Here is a 24,679-nt window from a genome sequence, read left to right as displayed (position 1 = left end):
ACCGTCCGATTTCCATCTAATTCATATTTTCTATCATTGCAAAAGTCCATAAACGCTTTCCATACAAATTTTTTACTGTAAACAGTATTCTTTGGTATATTTGATTCGATAATTTCATTAATATTCTCATCAGTATTACAACCAAATCGTGACATTTTGAAATATTGAATATTTGAAATGTCAAAATCGAAATGAAACGAAATGTAGGTATCCATAGCTACATGATTGAGTGAAAACAGCCCATGGGATCTGTTTTCAGTATAATGTTGGTTTTATTGGTTGTATTCAATCAGATGACCACAAATTAATTGATTTCATTGGATTTCTAATTGAGCAAAAAATTTTCTAAAAAATTAAATTTTGTAATTTTATGTCAACTATTTAGCTTTTGAATGGGGTGCAAAAAATCGAAAAAATCGTGATTTTTGCACTAAATTGTTAATAATTAAAAAACGGACGCGGACTCTAGGCAGGAAACAGATACTAAACAGATACAATAACTAAAAAAGTAGTCAGCTACCTGGATCTTTAAGTGACCCGAACATGGTCTACTTCTAGCTTATTGCCCTGGTCTATCTACATCTTGATTGTTAGGTATATGCTAGTCTTGCATTTTTATGTTGATATAATTGACGGCTTCAGATAAGGAACTTCGTCTTTTTTTATGTTGATGCTAAGTCTCATGTTCTTGCTATGTTCTCCAATTTTACTAAGAAGGTTTTGGAGGTCTTCTATATTGTCCGCTATTAAGACCGAGTCATGCGCATATCGTATATTATTGACCCAGAATCCATTTAATTTGATGCCGCTTTTGCAGATACTTTCTGAATATAAATCGAACAGTGGTAGGGAGAGAATGCATTCCTGTCATACACCTCTGAGAATTGTTTGAGCTTGCGTTGTTTCGTTATCCACCTTGACGACAGCTGTTTGATTCCAGTAAAGAGTTCTATGCAACGAATGTTTTTTTTACAAAATTGACTACCCATTGTCATTCATAGACAAGAAATTCCACAAGAATGAAGAAATGAAAGAGAAAGGCAATCCAAAAACACCGGATCTATTGGACGGGTCAAAAGTAGACTAGGACCCAGAGCACTCCTATCTTTTTAATTACAAACGTAAGATCATAATAACATTTAAAGCTTAATTTTGAGGTACTGACGAAGAAGAAAATATTCTTATCAATACCTACCGACTGCCTACAACTATTGATCTGGACATGTTTGATCTGTTTTCTTACCTGATTAACCGATGTACGTAGATCAATCCTACTTTCACAGCATTGCTAGAGTGCTTCAAATGTAAGAGAATGATGTAACTGGCAAGAAATCCTGAGACTAAGAAAAATGTGTCCACTATCAGCGGTCCATTTAAAACAACTGCTGCTTCAAATTTTGAGTACATCTATAAATATAAAATTAGTGTCTATTAAAATTTTTGAATAAATATGAAGAACAAAATCATTTTAATCATTTTTAGTAGAGGAACCGAAGCTTTTCACCTCGGCAATTTTTACAGAATGAATCGATTTGCTTGAAAATTTGAGAATAAGTAGTGGATAGTCAAAGGATCAAAATTCATATGATGCTAAAAGGCGCTTTTACCATGGGGGTGGTTGCCACCCCATCTCAAGGGTGGAAATTTTTTATTATATTTTGGCCGCAAAAGTTATTAAAAACGTTCATTCTAAGCAAAAAATGTTCTATACTTTTTTTGATAAAATTTTATTCGATATCGAAAGTGTTAGTTTATATTGAAAAAATCAATGTTTTACCAATTGTACTCATTTACGATTCACTCAATTTCTGCCGCAGAAAATTTTTTTTCAAAACAAGTTCTTGGGAATTATATAACCTATAATTTCATACTTAAACATTTTTTCGTATCTCTGATGCTAATCTTTCTATTCTGAAGAAAATGGCATCTTTTACCAAACTACAAAAATTCTTGATTCGCTTTTAACTCTAGTTTTTTAAAAACTAGTCATTTTAAGCCACTCAAACTTATAAAATCTATTAATAATACATAAATAAAGAAGAATTAATAAGACCAATGACTAAAAACACCGCTAACTTACATTATTATGCTTCCAATTGGATTTCTTCAAAAAAATATATTGATTTTTTAACCGTAACCTTTTTCTTTTTTATCTTAGAAAGTTTGGTAAAAAATAAATTTGTAGGTTTTTACAAAATCTATACGCATGTTATTATTAAATCTTTTAAAAAATCCTCAGTTGCAAAAAGAGGTGACTTTGAAAGGGTTGGTAAAGATGGTTTTTGCATGTTATTATAAGTTTTAATTGTCACTAGTTCACTGAATTTTTGCAGTAGAAAAATTTTTTGCAAACCAGACTTTTGGGAATTAAATAAGCTACAATTTCATTATTAAACATTTTTTCGTATCTCTGATGCTAATCTTTCTATTCTGAAGAAAAAGCCATTTTTTCCAAACTACAAAAATTCGTTATTCGCTTTTAGCACCATTTTTTTAAAACAATCATTCTAAGCCGGTCAAACTTCTAGAACCTATTAATAATACATAAATAAAGAAGAATAAATAAAGTCAATGACTAATTTTAATTAGGGTGGTGATTAGGGCGGTTGCTTCCGATCATTTTTCGTTAAAAAAATAGGGACTGACATTCTTTTCATTATAAGTCACTTAATTTTTGAGCTAGAGACTTTTTTTCTATTTCTGGAGATAGATATTTTTAAATACTTTAAATTAGTTTCAACAAGTTATCCTCGAAAAATGCATAGTTTTCCTGTCTTTTGACTTTAAAACTACAATATTTAGCATTTGACGAAGAAGAGCTAACATATAATAACGTATAGCTCGATTACTGTTGGTCTTAAAGAAAATTTAAAAAAAAAACGGTTTTGTTTAATTTTTCAAAAGGAACATTTTTGTTAAGTAAAGTTGTTTTGATAAAACGAAAACTTTTGGAGTTATTAGCAGAAAACTTATTAAAAACATTGATTTTTTCGATATAAAACTAACCCTTTCGATAGCGAATAAATCGAAAACTATTAATTTTATCTCAAAAATATACAGAACATTTTTTGCTTAGAATGAATGTTTTTACCAATTTTGTGGTCAAAATATAATAAAAAATTTCCACACCCCAGATGGGGAGGCAAACACCCCAGTGGTAAAAGCGACTTTCGGCATCATATAGATTTTGATCCTTGGACTATCCACTACTTATTCTCAAATTTTCAAGCAAAGCGATCCATTCTGTAAAAATTGCGAGGTTTTGTCCTATTTTAAGCTTCATTACTTGGACTACAGAGTCTGTATTCTGAAGCTCTTTTGTGGCGAGTTTTACTAGCCTAATAAAATAAAAAAAAGTCAAAATGTAAATTCGTACAGGTTAAAACAAATTTTATATCAAAGTTTAGGTGGGTACAAAAGATATTTTCAAGAAAGTATCCAAATCATACAAGGGGATCATTGTTTAAAAAATTAAAAAGGGGTCATTTTTGCAAGAAATATACTTTTTTAACTGCTGAGGTAATTCACTTATTAATGAAGGTCTGCGGGATTTTTTCCGCAAAGTTGAAGGGTAAATGTTTCACATAAGACTTACTAAATTAAATTTGACTCCCTATTTATTTAAATAATTGTATATAAAATTTTAAAAACAAATTTGCAAAAAATTATTTCTAGCGTTTTAAATAAGCGCTATAAAATATCTTATTTTACAGACTAAATTGCGCTATGCTATCGGCATTAGCAAAAAAAAAAATTGGTCCAAAAATATTTAATATTTTTTGAGATATTGAATTTGTTTATTAAATGTTACTATATTTTAAATTGCAAAAACGCGGTTGTTGCCAAAGAAATATTCACCTGATTAAGATGTCATTATTTTTATTTTCATGTATGTTTTCGATAAATGTATTGATTAATTCAAATTTCAGTTAAACTCCCCCCTAAAATGGCATTTGAAAATTATTCAAATTTGTTTATAATTTGTTTTTTCAATAACATCGCGGGGATTAAGTATTTTGAAATGTCGTTTCGATAATTGGGTTTCTGGGAATTTTTTACTAATTAACAAAATTTTTTTGTCGTTTTTTCTTCTTCTTTTTTTTCTTGGAGTTACATTACTACGGGCCCTTTTAGGGTTAAATTTTATTAAGAATATCGAATCTCTGAGTTGTAGATTCTAGACCTAAAAATATTAAGATTTAACTAAAATCTCTTAAATAAAATGTGGCTACTTACTGAGTTACAGGGTGTTTTATTTAAAAATTTAAAAATTATTCTTACCAAGTACTTTAAAACTATTTGACGTATCCTTATCATACTTGGCAGAAAGTGTGGCTATTATACACTATACACCCTACTAAATTGTGATTACCAAACGTTTCTAGCTAGTGCCAGAGGCGTACGACAGGGGATAGTGAATGATTGACCCTTCCCAAATTTTACGCCACTGAGTGAATTACTATTTTAGCGAATTTTTTCGATTCTCCAATACTTTGAATGTAAATAACTTTATTGGTATTGATAAAGCCATCAGTTTGAGAGATATTGGAAGTTTAAAATGAATGAATGAATGAATCAAAATAACTATGCCGTTTTATTTTTAACGTCCAATATCTCGAAAACTAATGACTTGATCGTTACCAGTAAAGAGTATATTCTTTACATAGAAAGTATTGGAGAATCGAAAAATTTCGCTAAAATAGTAATTCCCTCAGTGGCGTAGAATTTGGGAAGGGTCAACCATTAACTATCCCCTGTCGTACGCCTCTGGTAGTAGCTAAAAACTTTTATTTATCACAATTTAGTAGACTGTATAGTACCTACACTTTCTGCCAAGTATGATAAGGATACGTCAAATAGTTTGAAAGTAATTGGTAAAAATAATTTTTAAATTTTTAAATAAAACACCCTGTAACTCAGTAAGTAGCCACATTTTATTTAAGTGATTTTAGACCAATCTTAATATTTTTATGTCTACAATCTACAACTTAGATATTCGACATTCTTAATGAAACTTAACCCTAAAAGGGCCCGTAATAATATAACTCCAAGAAAAAAAAAAGAAGGGGAAAAAAGACAAAAAAATTTGTTAATTAGTGAAAAATTCCCAGGAACAAAATAATTATCGAAACGGCATTTCAAAATATTTAATCCCCGCGACGTTATTGAAAAAAAAAGTTATAAACAAATTTGAATAATTTTCAAATGCCATTTTAGGGGGAAGTTTAATTGAAATTTGAATTTATCAATACATTTATCAAAAATATACATGAAAATAAAAATAATAAGATTTAATACAGGTAAATATTTCTTTGGCAACAACCGCGTTTTTGCAACTGAAAATAGAATAACATTTAATAAACAAATTCAATATCTCAAAAAATATTCAATATTTTTGGACCAATTTTTTTTGCTTAATACCAATAACATAGCGCAACTTAGTCTGTAAAATAAGATATTTTATAGTGCTTATTTAAAACGCTAAAAATAATTTTTTGCAAATTTGTTTTTAAAGTTTTATATACAATTATTTAAATAAATAGGGGGTCAAATTTAATTTAGTAAGACTTATGTGAAATACTTACCCTTCAACTTTGCAGAAAAAAATCCCATAGACCTTCATTGGTTATTGAATGACCTCAGCAGTTAAAAAAGTAATTTTTTTGCAAAAATTACCCCTTTTTAATTATTTAAACAATGATCCCCTTGTATAATTTGGATACTTTCTTGAAAATATCTTTTGTACCCACCTAAACTTTGATATAAAATTTGTTCAACCTGTACGAATTTACATTTTGATTTACATGTAGTGTAATTTTATTTTACTAGACTATACTTCAAATTTAGCAAATACAATGCAAACATCTTTTAAAATAAAACTAGAATTTTATCTTCCATCAAAATGAAAATACATTTTCGCGCCACGTAATATTCATACTATTACCAGCTCTTTTGTAGCTGGAATGTTGTATGCGCCACTCATTTTTACGGCGTCTAGCGGTTTTTTTTATTCTTGTTTTTAATAGACGCAAAACTTTTGTTTCGTCAAATTCAAGTGTGAATTTGCAAGTTGACGCAAGTTGACGCTCAGCTTCGTGAGGTGACGCAGGGTGAGTGAATTTTTGTGAAACACAGAAATGATACTAAGACCGCAAGTTCCCGCGCAGAGTGACGTGGCGCAGTTTTCACGGATTGTAACACTGCGCTATGCAGTTCTCATTCCGCAGATTGTCACCACATTGTCACGGCGTGTGGAGGTAAGATCCACGAAGCAGTTTTTTCTCACCATACTAACCTGCGTCACCTCACGAAGCTGCGTGTCAACTTGTGGCATGCCTAAATCTACAAGTGGCTCAAAATGTGTTATTAGAGTCTAGTTTTAATTAAAAAAAACTTATTTAATTCCTTGTCTTATACAGGGTGTAACAAAAATACAGGTCATAAATTTAATCACATATTCTGGGACCAAAAATAGTTCGATTGAACCTAACTTACCTTAGCACAAATGAGCTCATAAAAAAGTTACAGCCCTTTGAAGTTACAAAATGAAAATCGATTTTTTCCAATATATCGAAAACTATTGGAGATCATTTATTGAAAATAGACATGTGACATTCTTATGGTAGTAGTATCTTAAGAAAAAAATTATAGTGCAATTTGGACACCCCATAAAAATTTTATGAGGGTTTTGTTCATTTAAACCCCCCGAAACTTTTGTGTACGTTCCAATTTAATTATTATTGTAGTACCATTAATTAAACACAATATTTAAAAAACTTTTTTGCCTCCTAGTACTTTTTCGAAAAGTCAGTTTTTATCGAGATATTTTGAATATTTTTCAAATCCACCACATATTTGTAAATGGCCAAGTACGATTATGGAGACTTTGTGATAATATGAAAATTTATTTATGATTTACATTTTTAGGTATATTTTGAACCATTTTAAAAAAGAAGTCACATCTCGATAGAAAGTGCCTTCTAGAAAAAATACAAAGAAGCAAAAAAGTTTTAAAAATACTGTTTTTAAATAATTGTACCGCAGTAAAAGTTTAATTGGAACATACACAAATATTTGGGGGGTTTAAAGGAACAAAACAACCCATAAAATTTTTATGTAAACATATTAAAAAAGAAGCCGCAACTCGATAAAAACTGCCTTATCGAAAAAATACTAAGAGGCAAAATGTTTTAGAAATATTGAATTAAACTAATGGTATCACAAAAATAATTTAATTGGAACGTACAAAAAAGTTTGGGGGGGGGGGGGGGGGAGTTTAAGGGAACAAAACCCCCATAAAATTTTGCACAAATTTCACTATGCGACATGTCCATTTTCAATAAAAAATCTCTAATAGTTTTCGATATATTCGAAAAAATCAATTTTCATTTTGTAACTTCAAAGGGCTGTAACTTTTTTTATGTGCATATTTGTAATAAGGTAAATTAGGTTCATTCGAACTATTTTTGATCACAAAATATGTGATTTAATTTATGACCTGTATTTTCGTTACACCCTGTATATTCTGTGGCCTAAGCATATCAATCACAATTTTTTTAATGTCTCTATATGAAAAATACTTAAAAGTGATCATTTTAATGTTACAAATATTTGCTGTTGCTTACCTGTTCTAAGAAGATGGGGTTAGTAAGAGGGGATCCAAAAGTAAACATGCATCTGTGTCCAAAAATGATCAGAAACATCGATAGCACCCGCACGCCAGCTAAGCATTCCAAACCGTCCTCATTAGCAGTCTTGGTAGCTAGTTTCTTCAGGTTATGCGGAAAGGAAAAGCACATAAATAGGTCGTGCCATTTTCCTAAAAATCATAAAAATACATTGCAATGCGCAAATTCCCTTTGTTACTGAATACTTCTTATCCTGCTCTATTCTGTTAGTTAGCTTCCTCAGTCTGTATTTTTTCCATCTATAGTACATTCTTTCACGGTTTTTGCTGTATATTTTAAAGAATCGCTTGGATTGACATGAAATTTCGCATACGCATAGCTAACATGTCAATGAAAAAGAGCGATATGGGGGTAAAAAATGAGTTTCACCTCATCTCGGGGGTACAAAAATATATGTCCAAGATAAGTCCTGAAATGGATAAACTGACTAATTTTAAGCAACTTTTGTTCTATAGAGTTTTTCACCAAATCAACACTTTTCGAGTTATTTGCAAGTGAATATGTTCATTTTTCAACCAAATAACCACGTTTTTGACGGTTTTTCGCAAATAACTCAAAACGTAAGCATTTTGTTGAAAAAAATATTCTTTGCAAAACTATAGCCTATAAAAAAGTGAAAAAAAAAACGGTGTATATACAGTGTGTCCACGGTTGGGGTACCCAAGAGGAAAAACTTTTTTATTTTGAATTTTATCGAAAAATGTCATTCTTGATAAAAAGTTTTGCTTGTTCTAAAACCTCATAAAACGAAATAAAATTCAAGTTTTTCAAATCATGCTTAATTTTGTAGCCAATTTTATGTAAATCCTTATTGCACTAAGTTCGAAATTGTAATAATAATAACTTGGGAGAACAACCCTTTCGCTTCTTTGGATTATGAAACCAAACTTTATCGTTCTCCTTGAAACATCCAATTATTTAATAATTAAATAATTATTAATCCAATAATTTTAACAATAAAATTGATCACAAGATAAATTTTTTTTTGAACGCTTGAACATTGTCGAAAAAAAAATGACAATTCGCAAATGATTAATTTATCGGAGTTGACAGTTACTAAGCTACATTGTGGCTTGGCAACACTAGATTATTGTTACGATTTCGAACTTAGTGCAAAAATTTACAGGGATTTACATAAAATTGACTACAACATTAAGCAGGATTTGTAAAACTTGAATTTTATTTCGTTTTATGGGGTTTTAGAATAAGCAAAACTTTTTTCAAGAATGACATTTTTCGCTAAAATTGAAAATAAAAAAGTTTTTCCTCTTGGGCACCCCAATCGTGGACACACTGTATTAGGTCTCTATACCTAGCAAAAGCAGAGTTATAGCTAATGAAAAATAGGTTCATATTCGAAAAATTCAAAAAAGAATAATTCAATGGGAAATATCCAAATAATGAAACATTTTTGGGGAAAACAGATTACAACTTTTTTAAATGTTTAAAAAAGCTTTATTTTTGTTTTTATAAAAAAAATTTCTAGCATCAAATGTAAGCAAGTTACGCTCAAAATATAGTTGGTCCCTTTTGTTTTGGCAAAAAAAAATCAGGAAGATCACCCCCAATTAGCAACTTAAATGAATTTAATCGTTACCGCTTCACAAGTTACTTTACTTATGTTGTGTTTATACGATCTGTAAGTTTCATCGATTCAAAATGCTCATTTTCGAAAAAATTTGGTTTTAAAATAAAATTTTTAAAAATTTTAATTTTGAAAAAAATGCTTTTTTTCAAAATAACTTAAAAATTGTTAGAGATACCAAAAATCTTAAACAATAAAAAAAGTTAGACAAAAATTGGTTAAGATTCGGTGTTTCTAAATTTGCATACACTCGTGATAAGTGACTCGTTCAAGGCCTTTTAACTACAGCTCTTTCAAAAATAAGGACTTTGAACCAATGAAACTTCTTCTTCTTTATGTGCCGTCTTCTACCGAAGGTTGGCGACCATCAAACGATAGGTTTCTCTGTTTTGTGCCGCATGTATTATGTTCGCAGCTTCTGGTATTTGAAACCATTCTCTCAAGTTTCTCAGCCAGGATTTCTTCTTCCTGCCCAAACCTCTTCTACCTTCAATCTTGCCTTCGACGATAAGCTGTAGCAGACTGTACTTATCATTACGGAACACATGGCCCAGGTATGACGCTTTCCTCCTTTTAACAGTTGTTAACAATTCCAACTCTTTACCCATTCGTCTCAATACCTCTGTGTTGGTCACTCTGTCTGTCCAAGGAATTCTCAGTATGCGTCGATACAGCCACATTTCTAGAGCCGCTAACTTCTTTATAGTTGCTGCTGTTAACGTCCACCCTTCTACTCCGTAAAGTAGCGTAGAGAGTACATAGCATTTTGTGGCGCGCCATCGGAGGTTAACGCTTAGGTTGCGGTTGCTTAAGAGCTTTCTCATTTTTATGAATTTGGATCTTGCTATTTCAATTCGGATCCTAATCTCTACGTCTGGGTCCCACTTATCATTTACTGTATATCCCAGATATTTAAATCGGTGTACTCTTTCAATACGTTCGGCTTCAATATTCAGGTCGATATGTTGAATGTTCTTTTTACTGATCACCATAAATTTAGTTTTCTTTCTATTGATCTTCAGTCCAAATTGGTTGCCAGTTGTATTTACTCTATTTAGCATCATCTGTAAATCTTCGATGTTATCGGCTAGTATAACAGTATCATCTGCATATCGAAAATTACTTATTGGTACGCCATTAATCTTGATGCCCTCATTGTACTCTTCTAGTGCCTCTAGAAATATTTGTTCCGTGTACACGTTGAAAAGCAGTGGCGAAAGAATACAGCCCTGTCTAACCCCTCTAGAAATGGTTATGTTTTCACTCACCATATGTCCATTCTTTATGTGGGCTGTTTGATTCCAATATAGATTTTTTATAATCTGGATGTCCTTAGTGTCAAGTCCTGAAAGATGTAATAGTTCTATGAGTTTGTCATGTTTGATAGTATCAAATGCTTTCTCATAGTCGATAAAACAGGCGTAAACATCTTTCTGTTGATCCAGGCATTTTTGAATCAAGACTTGTATTGCAAATAGGGGCTCTCGAGTTCCAAAACCGCATCTAAAACCGAACTGTGTTTTACTTATGCTGTGTTCTAATTTGGCTCGTATTCTGGAATGGATAATACGCAAGAATACTTTAAGGGTATGACTCATTAAACTTATAAGGCGATATTCGCTACACATCTTAGAATTGGATTTCTTGGGAAGGGGCACAAATGTAGATTTCAACCAGTCCGATGGAATTTGACCAGTATCGTATATCTTATTGAACAGTTTCAATACTACATTCATGTTGTTCTCGTTAAAAACTTTTAAAAATTCGACTGGTATTTCATCGCATCCTGTTGCTTTCCCATCTTTCGTTTGATCTATAGCTTTTATCACCTCACTTTTCAATATTTTTGGTCCATTCAGATCAAGAGAGTTCGTAGAAATATGACGATAATCCGTAAACAAATCTTTTATGTAAATTGCCCAAGTCTGTAACTGTTCTTCTTTATCTGAAATGAAACTTACTGATCATATATTAATCAATACATACCTACGCGAGTAAAAAACTTGTTAAGTAGTAACAATTAAGTTCATTTGAAATGCTAATTAGGGGGTGAATTTCCAGATTTCTTACAAAAAAAGGGACCAACTTTATTTTGAGCGTAATGTTTACATTTGAAGCTAAAAATTTTTTTTAAAAAACAAAAATAAGAATTTTTCAAATACTTTAAAAAAGGTAAAATGAGTTTTTCCCAAAATAATGCTTCGTTTTTTGGTTATGCACGTTAAAATATTCGATTTGGAATTTGACGAATATGAACCTATTTTTCATTAGCTATAACTCTGCTTCTACTAGGTATAGTGACCTAATAATATATACACCATGTTTTTCACTTTCTTACTTGCTATATTTTTGATTAGTTTTTTTTTCGACCAAATACTTACTTTTTGAGTTATTTGCGAAAAACCGTCTGAAAACGTGGTTATTTTGTAGAAAAATTAACATATTCAACTCGCAAATAACTCGAAAAGTATTAACTTGGTGAAAAAACTTTATAGAACAAAAGTTGCTTAGAATTAGTCATTTTATCCATTTCCGGACTTATTGCGAACATATATTTTTCACCCCCAAAAGGGGGTAAAACTGACCCCTAGGGCAAAAGCACATATCGCCACAATATCACTTTTTTCTTTGACTTGTTAGCTATGTGTGTGCCAAATTTCATGTCATTCCAAGCGGTTCTTTAAAATTTAGAGGTTTTGCAATATTTTACCTTTAAAGAACGTACTACTTAGTCTAGGCGCAAGGGGGGTACCGTGTCATATTCAATTCTGATGGACAAACTCAACGGTTTCTTATAGATTTTTGGCTACTGATTACGAATTTCGAGGGGGGATTTCGATCCGAGTGGTCAAAAAATTGTTATAAACAATTTGGTTGTTTATAAATTGTTTATAAGGCTCTGGCTCATAAACTAAAAGAGATAAAAAATAATGTTTCAAATAAAATTTGTTCCTTAATAAAAAACGAAGAAAAAACCGTTCACTAAACTAAAATGTAACAATTACAACTCAAGATATTGTAAAATTAGTGCACAATGCAAATTGAAAATTGCAAAGTAAGTATTTTTCGAAGCTTTATCGATCGTAACTCGGCTTCTACGCATGAAAATAAGTCTTAGAAGATGTCTTTTTAAAGCTTAATTAACAGGCTTCCAAACAAAGTTTGTTAAATTACTTGATCTTCATTTGTTTTAAAGTTATACCCGTTTGAAGTTACAATTTTCTTAAAAATATTATACATTCATTTGTTTATAAGGGTTTCAAGCAAATTTGAGCTATAAACATTTATACTTTAATAAACAATACTGATAGAAAAACTCAAAAGGAACAATTTGAGGTTAAGAAAATGTTCATAAGTTTATTTTTGGCCAAGAGGTCGATATTTTAATGGCACGCGCTATGAGGCGCAAGATCGGCTCACCGCGTAAAGGTTCACGCGTTAACTTCTCGATGCAAATTAAAATTTCTATGTGTACATACGGTATCTTCATTTTTCATTTTTGAAGATCCTAATAAAATTTTATCATATAATTCTTATAATTAAATCATCATACTGTACCTCGTATCGCCTTTCATTCTATTTACATTTTCTTCTATGTTTTGCACTAAATGAGAAAAAACATTAAAAACTAATATTTCAGAAGTATAACTAAAAAGTAAGTTGATATTATTTATTAATACTATTTTTACAAACATTTTTTTTTCATGCATCTGCAAATCTGCATAGAGATATACAGGGAATATCAGCTTTTTTACATCTACATAAGTTCTTAGCGAAATTTTAACAGTTACATGGTGGTACAAGTCTGTTCTTGTAGGCAGTAAAACTAAAACTTTTTTAGGCTTCAGAGTCTAATTTATCTATGATATCCATATAAAGTGGATCTAGTTCTTTTGCAGCATCATCAAGGCCCGTCAATTGTGTGTATGCCGCCACATCATAAATGCTCGTTTTATATGCAATGATGATGCTGCAAAAGAACTCGATCCATTTTTATATGGATATCACATATTGGCTCATTTTCATGCGTAGAAGCCGAGTTACAATCGATAAAGCGTCGAAGAATACATACTTACTTGACTGTGAGCCAATCTTGCGCCTCATAGCGCGCCATTAAAATATCGACATCTTAGCCAAAAATAAACTCACGAACATTTTCGTAAGTTCAAATTGTTCCTTTTGAGTTGTTTTATCATTATTGTCAATTAAAGTATCAATGTTTATAGCTCAAGTTTGCTTGAAACGTTTATAAACAAATTAATGTACAATTTTTTTAAGAAAATTATAACTTCATACGGGTATAACGTTAAAACAAATGAAGATCAAATAATTTAGCAAACTTTGTTTGGAAGCCTCTTAATTAAGCTTTAAAAGGACACCTTATAAGGCCCATTTGCATGCGCAGAAGCCGAGTTACGATCGGTAAAGCTTCGAAAAATACTTATTTTGCAATTTGCATTGTGCACTAATTTTACAATATCTTGAGTTCTAATTGTCGGATTTAAGTTTAGTAAACGGTTGTTTCCTCGTTTTTTATTAGGGAACAAATTTTGATTGAAATATTTTTTTAACTCTTTTAGTTTATGAGCCAGAGTCTTATAAACAATTTATAAACAATTAAATTGTTTATAACAATTTTTTGACCACTCGGATCGAAATCCCCGCTCGAAATTCGTAATCAGCAGCCCAAAATCCATAAGAAACCGTTGAGTTTGTCCATCAGAATTGAAAATGACACGGTGACCTCTATTTGGCGCCTAGACTAACTGTTATAAGGGAGATGATCAAAACGTTCAAAATACACCTATGTCCTAAAAGGTGGGCAGAATCGCCTTGTAGCCTCAGTTATGCAGGATTCCTCCAGCGTGGTAACGATGATATCCGAAACCGCACATAGGGAGAAAGTAATGATGAGAGTCTCTGGACGACCAGTATTAATAAAAGAAAGAAAAGCAAATTACACGAAGAAAAAGATTACTTAAGAAGAGGTGGAAATGATAAACAACGTAAAATTAATTTAAAAAGAAGTTAAACACAGAAAGGAATGTCAAAAATGAAGAGAAGCATCGACTAGTTGGCGAACCTAACAAGGGAAGTGACAAATACGAAGAATGAGATCAAACAGGCAACTGTGACAAAAATAAATAAATGGCGAAGGGGGCCCAAAAGTATAAAGAAGAGGATGAATGAATTACATAATAAAATGGAGAAGGCAGAACAAATCGAAGAAATAATTGTACGTATTAGACCAAGAATGCCAGAGGTAAACTATATGGTCGCCAAAAAGGAAGCGAAAGTAGCAGTAGCAAAAGCTAAAGCAGAAGCGTATTCAAACCTATACGATCAACTTGATACCAGGAAAGGCGAAGCAAAGATATGTAAAATAGCCAAACAGAGAGCAAAGAAAGCAAGAGATTTTAATCAGCTTAGATATATCCGAGATGAAAATAATAAAATGCTAATTCACGAAAAGCATGTCAAAAAGAGATGGAGAAAGTATTTTGACAGTTTATTAAATGAAGAATTTGAGAGACAGCCTACAGCCTGTGGAGTTAAAAGAGACAGTAACAGCAATGGTTACCAGAATAACAAACGAGGAAGTTTCTCAAGCGCTTCAAAAAATAAAGAAAGGAAAAGCAGTCGGGCCAGATGATATTCCTGGGAGTATGGAGAGCATTGGGAGAGACAGGAATAAGTTGGCTAGCAGGTCTATTTAATAGAATTATGGAAGTTGGACAAATGCCAGACGAATGGAGAAGCAGTATATTAGTACATGTCTACAAAAACAAGGGAGGCATACAACAATGTACAAACTACAGGGCTATAAAACTACTTAGCCACACCATGAAAATATGGGAGAGAGTAATTGATAGACGGATACGTGAAGAAACCGAAATATCTGATAATCAATTTGGCTTTATGCAGGGAAGATCAACAACAGATGCAATTTTCATTGTAAGGCAACTGATGTAAAAATATAGGAAGGAATAAGGAGACCAACGCTCATATGGTATTAATTGATCTTGAGAAAACATATGATAGAGTTCCTCGAGAGATTCTGTGGTGTGCACTCAATAAGAAAGGAGTCCCTGGCGAATATGTAAAGATTGTGAGAGATATGTATGAGGGAGTAACGACTAGTGTTAGAACAGGTGTGGGAGAGACTGATAAATTTCAAGTGAAAATAGGATTGCACCAAGGCTCGGTGCTTAGTCCTTATTTATTCTCATTAGTTTTGGACCAGATAACAGCGAAACTACAGGGTAGCATTGCATGGTGCCTAATGTATGCTGATGATGTAGTGTTAATAGGAAATAGTGAAAGACACTTAAAACAAAAACTGGAACAGTGGAGACAAGCTCTGGAGGAAAAAGGTTTAAAACTTAGTAGGACAAAAACAGCAAGAGTTACTACAGCAGAGTCACTACAAATAAAATGGTATCTTTGGATGGTGAAATGATTGTGAAAAGCAATAGTTTTAAGTACCTAGGATCGGCATTACAAAGTAATGGAGAAATAGATGGAGATGCATGCAGTAGAATTCGGGCTGGATGGATGAAGTGGAAAGAAGCGAGTGGTGTGTTGTGTGACAGAAAAATTCCAATGAAGCTGAAGGGAAAATTCTATAAAACAGCCATAAGACCGGCCGTGGTGTACGGAACTGAATGTTGGGCAGTGAAAAAGAAAGAGGAACAACGAATGCATGTGGCGGAAATGAGAATGCTTAGATGGATGAGTGGGGTGACAAAGAAGGATAAAATTAGAAATGAGTAAATTAGGGGAAGCCTAGGTGTGCCACCAATTGATGCCAAAATGAGAGAGCATAGGTTAAGATGGTTTGGTCATGTTCAACGTCGAGACGTTAATTACCTAATACGAAGAATAGCTGAAGTGCAGATTCCTAGAAGGAGTAGGAGAGGAAGACCAAATAAGACCTGGGGGGAGACGATAAGGCAGGACATGTTGGTAAAAAGGATTAACATTGATATGACCCAAGATAGAATTGTGTGGAGAAATGCAATTAGGGAAGCCGACCCCGAATAGGGATAAGGCAAAGAGAATGATGATGAGACCAAGAATGCCAGAGGAAGTTTATGAAAAGGTAATGATCCGCGAAAAAGCAATTTTAAAGGCAGCGGACGATGAACTTTGCTGGTAATCCTGGTAACAGAGGATGCCTCTGACGCAAGAGTGAAGGGGGATTTAGTGTAAGGTATCCAGACCTCCTCGGATTATACGTGGAAGCAGATGAAAATTGAGGAATTCTATAGAAGAGAATGTGTGAGAGACACATTATAGACAATGTATAGAAGAGAAAAATGGGAGAGAGAAGAAAATATCAAAAAATTTGTCCACAAGGTGAAACACAGGAGATGAGAAGAGTCAATGGCTGTTAAATTCATGGCAGCAACCAGAAAGCGATCTGATCGTATAGAAGGAATGAACAGAGCGCCGCCTGTATACTAAATTTAGTTTGCCGTTACTGACGGACCCGTTTCCCAGTCTTCCCCCTTTAATATTAAGATGTTTTTCAAAAGACCTTCCGGTCTACAGATATGTCCCTAACAGGGTCTTTATCCCCTGATATCATCATCATCATCTTGGTGCTACAGCCCTTAGAGGACCTCGACCTTCTCAAGCTTTCTACGCCATTCTGTTCTGTCCCTTGCTTGCATTTTCCAGTTGCCGACTCCGATCTTCTCGGCATCTTGTGCTACCCCGTCCATCCACCTCAGCTTTGGTCTACCCCGTCTTCTCATTCCCACGGGTTGCGCTGTTAGAATCTTTTTTATCATGTTCGATTCAGGGGCCCGCGCTACATGTCCTGCCCACTGCAGGCGGTTTCGCTTAATTATAGTGATAATATCTTTCCCACCAAACGTATACTTGTAGATATTTTGCAGTTCAAATTATATCTACACCTCCATATTCCGTTCTCACAGACCGCTCCGAATATCTTGCGTAGCACCTTTCTTTCAAATTTCGATAGAGCAGATTCATCTGTTTTAGTTAGCGTCCATGCCTCTGATCCATATGTGAGAACGGGGACTAAGCCTTATACGAGATTTTTGAGAGACATTTGTTAGCTAAGTACTTTGATAGACTATGATAACACCTGTTTGCAATTATTATTCGTCTTTTTATTTCCCCTGATGTGTTATTATTGGGATTAACCGATGTCCCTAGATATATGAACTCTTTGACCGCTTAGAAGTTTTGGTCATTGATGATTAGATCTGCGTCAACATTTCCAGCTCTTGTGGTTTGCGTTAGTCGCCATGAATTTGGTTTTATTTCGATCTATATGTAACCCCATTCGTTCTGCTGCTGCTACTAGCTCGTTTAGGATTTCCGCAGTTCTCGCTCTGGTTCATGTTATAATGTCCACGTCGTCTGCATATGCTAGAATTTTGACTGATCTATTGATTATTGTTCCCCTGCTATCTAAATTAGCGTCTCGTACGACTTTTTCTAATGCTACATTAAAAAGTTGACACGCCAGTGCATCTCCCTGCCTTAACCCCCTTTGTATTTCAAATGGGGTTGACGAGTCGTTTTGAACTTTTACTGCTGATATCATCTCCTGATATCGCCTTGTTTAATTGGCTCCTTTCGTTATGATTATAAATTGTTAACGAATGCCAACATTCTGTATTAGCCTGTATACTGTTGAACTGGCCTCTTCATATTTTTGATACTTACAAAGTATTCTAAATTAAAGCCAAGATATTATTTTGTTATTTATAAAATTTTTTACGGAAAATATACAACGGATAATATACGACCTAATAATAAAGATTTAGGAAGAAGAAAGAATGTCCGAAGAATGGAAAACTGTATGGATATTTCCGATTCTAAAGAAAGGGAACACCACAAAATGCAACAACTATAGAGGAGTAACACTGTTAAACACCTGCTACAAAATATTGACATCATTAATCAGACAAAAACTCTCAAAATACATTGAAACTACAATAATAGGAGACTAACAGCACGGATTTAGAGAGGGAAGGTCAAAAATAGACGCAGTTCACATAATCACACAGTCAATAGGGCTTTTCATCGACTGTTATTTCTTTCGAGCTGCTGTCATATGTTGTATAATCTGTGTATAATATTAATATACACGGATTATACGAAATATGACAGAAGCTCGAAACAAATGACTGAATGAAAACCCCTATTGAGAAATTTTGCGAACATGATATCGACTTACACATAATTTTCATAGATTTCAAGCAAGCCTTTGACAGCTTACCCGACCTAATAGAAGACATGAAAGCCTAGATATACCAATGAAATTTATAAAGCTTACGAAAATGACAATGGAAGGATCCTGCAGCAATAATAACAGATAACGGAATCACCAAAAATATAGAAATAGAAAGTAGATTACGACAAGGCGACTCTCTATCAAAGTCACTATTTAATGTCGCCATAGAAGGAACAATCAGAGCTACAGAAGTAAAAGGTACAATTATAACATCGACGTTGCAACTTGTGGCGTATGCTGACGGCATAGCATTAATTAGCAGAAACCTAAACATTTTAAAGGAAGAATTTACGAAGTTATGTAAAGAAGCATCCAAGAGAGAAATAAATCAAAACAAAACAGAGTACCTACTATGCTCAAGAAAAAATCCCATTAATACAAGTTTAAATACTCGTTAATATGAGTTTGACAAGCTAGAACACTTTAGATATCTTGGAGTCTGAGTTAATCGAACTAATGATGAAAGTATCGTAATTAATGAAAGAATCCAGGCAGGAAACAGAACCTACTGGAAATACAACAACTTCTTCAAAGGTAAGAAGCTTACTCAGAATACTAAACTGAAAATTTACAGAGCAGAAATTACACCAGTAATCACAGGTGCTGAAGTAATGTGTCTGATACAGAAAGAGAAAGAAAGATTGAGGATCCTAGAAAGAAAAATAATTCGGAAGATAGCAGGCTCACTAATCTTAGGTAATAATGAATTTATAAAACTAACGAATCACGAAGTAAGAGAACTTCTGTAAGGGAAGATATCGTCAGATTTATCAAGGCACCGAGACTCAGATGGATGGGACATATAAAAAGGAAAAATTCAGAAACCGTTATCAAGAAAATGACCAAATGGAGACCTGTATTAGGCAGACCATGAGGAAGACCCAAAACTAGATGGGAGAACCAGATAGTCGAGGACCTTAAGAAAATGGGAGTTAGAGAATGGAGAAAAATTGTAGAAGATGCCAAGTTACACAACCAATTGTAAAACCAAAATGTTGATGCGGATTGATTCACCGCGACAAACGGATCGGAAGAGCCCGGAGGGCTAAGAGGGCGGCAATCACTCCGCTAGGAGTGTAGATGCCATGATGATGATAATATTTTTTAACCACTTTTATATTTGCGAGCAATTGGCTCTCACTGAAGAATTTGTTATATCTATTTTGATTGCTTTATTCTTAACCACTTTTTTTCTGTTGGTATTACATCAACATTAATATAGACTGTTTTCCATTTCTTATTAATGATTTTTCACAATTTTTTCGAAATCAAAATTCACATTTTAGAGATACCTATATCAATATCTTAATTAGCCACTTACCCGGTACTCTGGAGATGTATCTGTCGTCATCTCTGGTAATCATGTCATATATTGAGCATCCCAGCACTATTACAAAGCACAATAACACAATAAATCTAAAAAAGGAATTTTTTACTGATAATTCAAAATATGACATAAAATTAGGATATTAATAAAATTCAAGAGAACGAATCTTTAGTTTTGTTCTATCTTCAGCTCTGAAGATGACAATTAAGATTGTCGAAACGTAAGGTAGCTTAGAAAAATTTCTAATACATTTTCTATAGTGGTTCATCATTCAGGAAAGCAGAAAATAGTACCGTAAAGTGGGGTCACTTTACCTGAACCGGTGACTTTACCATATTGTTCATATTAATATAATAGTTTTATTTTTCATAACGTTTTGGTAGCAATGGAGTTCGAGTTCAAATCTGTAACGCCAATGACAATACCATTGTGTATCAACTACGCGTGGAAAGTAATGAAGACGACGACTTTTTGGAGTACAGTTTTTAAGAAAAAAAAATTAATAAAAAATTTGCTTTTCCTGTCATAGACGACATAAGCAATATTCCTAAAAATGAGATTATTACCGTATTACCAAAACCAGTCTATCTTTCCTCTTCAAGGAATATTTTCACATTCGATTCAGAATCAATAAAAGATTTTAATCCTATATAACCCCCTCTGCGGCTCAGTAGTAAGAGCGCCTACCTTTGGATCGTGAGGTCCGGATGGTCGTGAGTTCGAATCTCACCAGGGTCAGAAATTTTTCGTTTATTATAAATTAATAAATGACAATAGTTTCTGCCCTTGTGGGATCGGTACTCACCGGAAAAACCGCAGACGTTCGGATACAATTAGCGTCTCTTTGCAAAGACAATGACGTCGACTTTGCAAAGTAACAAGACACTTACTCAACACACACTACACATGACACTAGGTACCTAACTGCAAAAATTCACCGTACCTACCATGCCAATGGCCATTAGTTGTCGAGGCATTAGTTAAAAAAAAATCCTATATAGGCAGATAAAAAAAGATTTTTTTAAGGGTGCCTAATATGAGGTACCTACGTAACTAATTATTTGTTTTTACTTAATATTAGCCTTTGAAAGAATATTTGTTTATTTAGCTACTTTTGTTTTTGTTAACAAAAACTATGTTTTACATATTCAGCCTAAACATTTTACATATACATAATGTAATATGAAATAAATGTTTTGCAATAAATTTTGGGTGTTTTTTTTTTTTAATTTTAAATAGATTTCTTTTGGTAGGTACTTACATAAGGTTTTTAACACTTTAGATGGCAAAGTGATCCCTGTAAGCTTGTTAAATTGCTAAGATATGTGTTTAAAATGGGTTGGCAAACTCACCCCAAAATGGGGGTTAGATTGCCACATTTTTTTAAATAAAAAATACATAAGCTAAGGGTGAAGAATATCATATTTTGGAATAGCGTCGCGTGAAGTACCGAAATTTCACATACTTCAGCGCGAACACATTAGCATTATTAGGATAACATTTATGTTAGTAAAACTTAAAATTTCGGGCAAGTGACCCCATTTTACCGTACGTAAAATATAAGTATTTTGTGAGAATCTGCGGAAGAAATAATAATCGTAGTTTTTGCGTTGCTTCTTCTACTTCTATGGCTACTCACGTGCCATATCCGACATTGGCGATCACCATTGCGAAGGCTTCTCAATCTTCTACAACATGGAGTAATAATTGTACTGCATTTGATATCTAAGTCCATTCACGAATGATTGTTTAACCAAGGAATTCGTTTTCTTCCTACACTTCCTACGGCCCTCTATTTTGCCTTTAAGGATTACTTGTAGTATTCTATATCGATTTCTCCTCCCTATAATATGTCCCAGGTAAGACATTTTCCGGTGTTTAACAGTCTTTAGCAGTTCTCTATCTTTGTTGACCCTCCTTAGTACTTTGTCCAATACCAAATATTCAGAATTAATATCCGATATTGAACAGTATAAATTTATCACCCCGTATATCACATCAACCAATTTGTTATTATATTTAAACATGTGCGGGTTACTTAATTTGTTTAATTGTAGCAATTTATAATCCACAATAATTTATAATACAATATTTTGGCAATGGACATTAATTTAGCTGACAAAGTAAAACCTTTGTTCTTTTTGTCGTGTGGGCTATGACCCAATTCATGTCGTCAACAAGAGAGAATACATTTTAGAATCATTCATTAGAATCAACTCAACCAGGCCAGATGTGCCTTTAACTTCATTCCTTCATACATTCAACATGTAGATGTAGTATTATAGAGTCTTCAACTAAGTCGCGTACAAGTCACATATCAGTACTCAACGTTCTCTCGGGGTAACTACCATGGTGTCTACTGCTATCAATAAAATATCTAAGTGCTATTGGTGTTTCTATTACTGAAGATCATCCTCCACTTAGACCGAAGATTAGACAACTTCCTCATTAGTTTTTCTTGCTCTCCAAGTTATCTTCAACATCCGTCTACGAATCCACATTTTTCCAATGCTTCAATTCTCTTCATGGTCGATACTTTTAGTGTCCCGTCCCCACTTCTGTGCCACATAAAAGTACAGACTAAACATAGCACTTAATCATTCTTTGTCTTAGTTATTAACTGAGATGATTATTGCAAAATAATGCTTTAATTTTCATAAAAATTGTCTTAGTCACTGCTATTCTGCGTCTTGTTTCTATGTGCGGATCTGTTCGTCCGTTATGACAGTTCCCAAAAATGTCATTTTGTGAAATTTTTCAACTTGGACTCCATTTAATTTAACACCTAAAGAAGAAGATGTATACTTACATAAACACAGCATCTCCCGTGGATACCTTATACTCCTCACGAATTTGGCAGTCTTTCTGGTCAACGTCAATTGTTAAAATTGTTTCGTTAAAATCGTTGTTGATAATTTCTGCAAGGGACGTCAGCTTCTCTTTGAGATCTTCATGCGTGCAAGATGATGGCATGCAAAACGAGAAGTAGATTTCGTTTCTGGATGCTTTAGAGTCTTCATGTTGGTATGCCTAGAAATACAAAGGTATAGGTATCGATTGTATTCTATGTCTTCCTCATACATGAAAAAGTCATTGGCGATAGATAAGAAAAAAACCTTTTAGAGATAACAAGATACACAAGAAAGTCAAAGAAATGGCAGGACTAAGAAAACAAAATCTCACTGGTGCATTTCTGGATAGATACGGTACACCCCTACTAGGGTCTAGGACGTTTCATCGCTGCCAGTTCATCGCCGCCGTTTCGATGCCGCCAGTTCATCGCCGGCCGATTCATCGCCTGCCGATTCATCGCCAGTCAGTTAATCGCTATCTGATATAGGTATTTCCGAATTTTCGACAGTTACATTTATTATTTATTTTTTAGTATTAATCAGGAATTCTAGGAAATACCATAAATATGACCATTCCCGTTGCCATACTTAATAGTCTAAGAGCTAGTGAACCCTCCGACTAACGGTCGTCCTGTAAGGCTAGAAATTTTTCTAGTGATAATTCATAGCACACCAAGGCTGAAAACCATGACCTGGCAGGCCTCAGTGGTGCACGTGTATCTACCAGGTGAATCGAAAAGTGCAAATTTAGGGGGTAAAATAAACTTTCTCCTGTAAGGTTTAAATTTAAGTATGTGTTTGAGTAAGTCATTTAGAAGAAATTTGTACAATGACAGGCGATTCTGAAGAGCATAAGACCTTGCCAGGCGAGGGGAAAGATTAGGGGTTTTTCCTAAAATTATTCTTTTTGCATCGAACAAATTTTTTTTAGGTTTTTTAAATCATTCCAAACAGAAAACGTCTTTAGTGATTTTTCTCTTAAGTTAATAGTTTCTGTTATATAAGCGATTGAAAATTTTGAAAATTGCGAAATCGGCCATTTTTAGCCCTAAATCAGACATTTATCTAAAAATTTCAATGTTGCCAAGATACGTAGATATTCTTTAAACACTGATTGATGAAATTCCGAAGAGTTTTTTGCAATAAAATATCGAAAATCCCTTTGTTTTTTTAATTGCTAATCAAGCGGGTGCGACACTGTAGTATAAGTGAGGACGTTTGAGTTTGCATAAATTCATTATCTCGAGAATGGACAAATTTCAAGAGAAATCCTCAGACAGGTCGATTTTTATTCTTAAAATAGGACTTTTTGGCATATACATAATACTAGTGACGTCATCCATCTGGCTGTGATGACGTAATCGATGATTTTTTTAAATAAGAGCAGGGATTGTGTGATAGCTCATTTGAAAGGTTATTGAATTTTCTATTCACTAATATAAACATTAACATAATTATTTATACAGGGTGTACAAAAATTTTTTTTTTATTAAATTAACTTTGATTAAATTTGACAAATAGAAGAAAAAATTTGTTTGTACACCCTGTGTAAATAATTATGTTAATGTATATATTACTGAATAGAGAATTAAATAACCTTTCAAATGAGCTATCACACAACCCCTGCTCTTATTTAAAAAAATCATCGATTACGTCATCACAGCCAGATGGATGACGTCACTAGTATTATATATATGCCAAAAAGTCCTAATTCAAAAATAAAAATCGACATGTTTGAGGATTTCTGTTGAAATTTGCCCATTCTCGAGATAATGAATTTATGCAAACTCAAACGTCCTCACTTATACTACAGTGTCGTACCCGCTTGATTAGCAATTAAAAAAACAAAGGGGTTTTCGATATTTTATTGCAAACAACTCTTCGGGATTTCATCAATCAGTGTTTAAAGAATATCTACGTACCTTGGCAACATTGAAATTTTTAGATAAATGT

The 24,679-nt window shown here is 33.3% G+C and overlaps 1 protein-coding gene across 1 annotated transcript in view; it reads right to left on the bottom strand.

Annotated features, from left to right (window-relative positions):
* LOC114325640 (nose resistant to fluoxetine protein 6-like) overlaps nucleotides 1-24,679 on the bottom strand; it is an 80,526-nt gene that overhangs the window by 40,904 nt on the left and 14,943 nt on the right. The window contains exons 3-6 of the mRNA XM_028273753.2: nucleotides 22,684-22,904; nucleotides 19,869-19,963; nucleotides 7,626-7,819; nucleotides 1,244-1,407 (exon numbers count right to left, since the gene is read on the bottom strand). Of these exons, the coding sequence (XP_028129554.1) occupies nucleotides 1,244-1,407; nucleotides 7,626-7,819; nucleotides 19,869-19,963; nucleotides 22,684-22,904 (674 nt within the window). The remainder of the gene's footprint in view (nucleotides 1-1,243; nucleotides 1,408-7,625; nucleotides 7,820-19,868; nucleotides 19,964-22,683; nucleotides 22,905-24,679) is intronic.

The sequence above is a fragment of the Diabrotica virgifera genome, chromosome 8 (assembly GCF_917563875.1).
Source record: "Diabrotica virgifera virgifera chromosome 8, PGI_DIABVI_V3a".
Classification (NCBI taxonomy): Eukaryota; Metazoa; Arthropoda; class Insecta; order Coleoptera; family Chrysomelidae; genus Diabrotica; species Diabrotica virgifera.
This window is presented reverse-complemented; position numbering and strand designations above follow the sequence as displayed.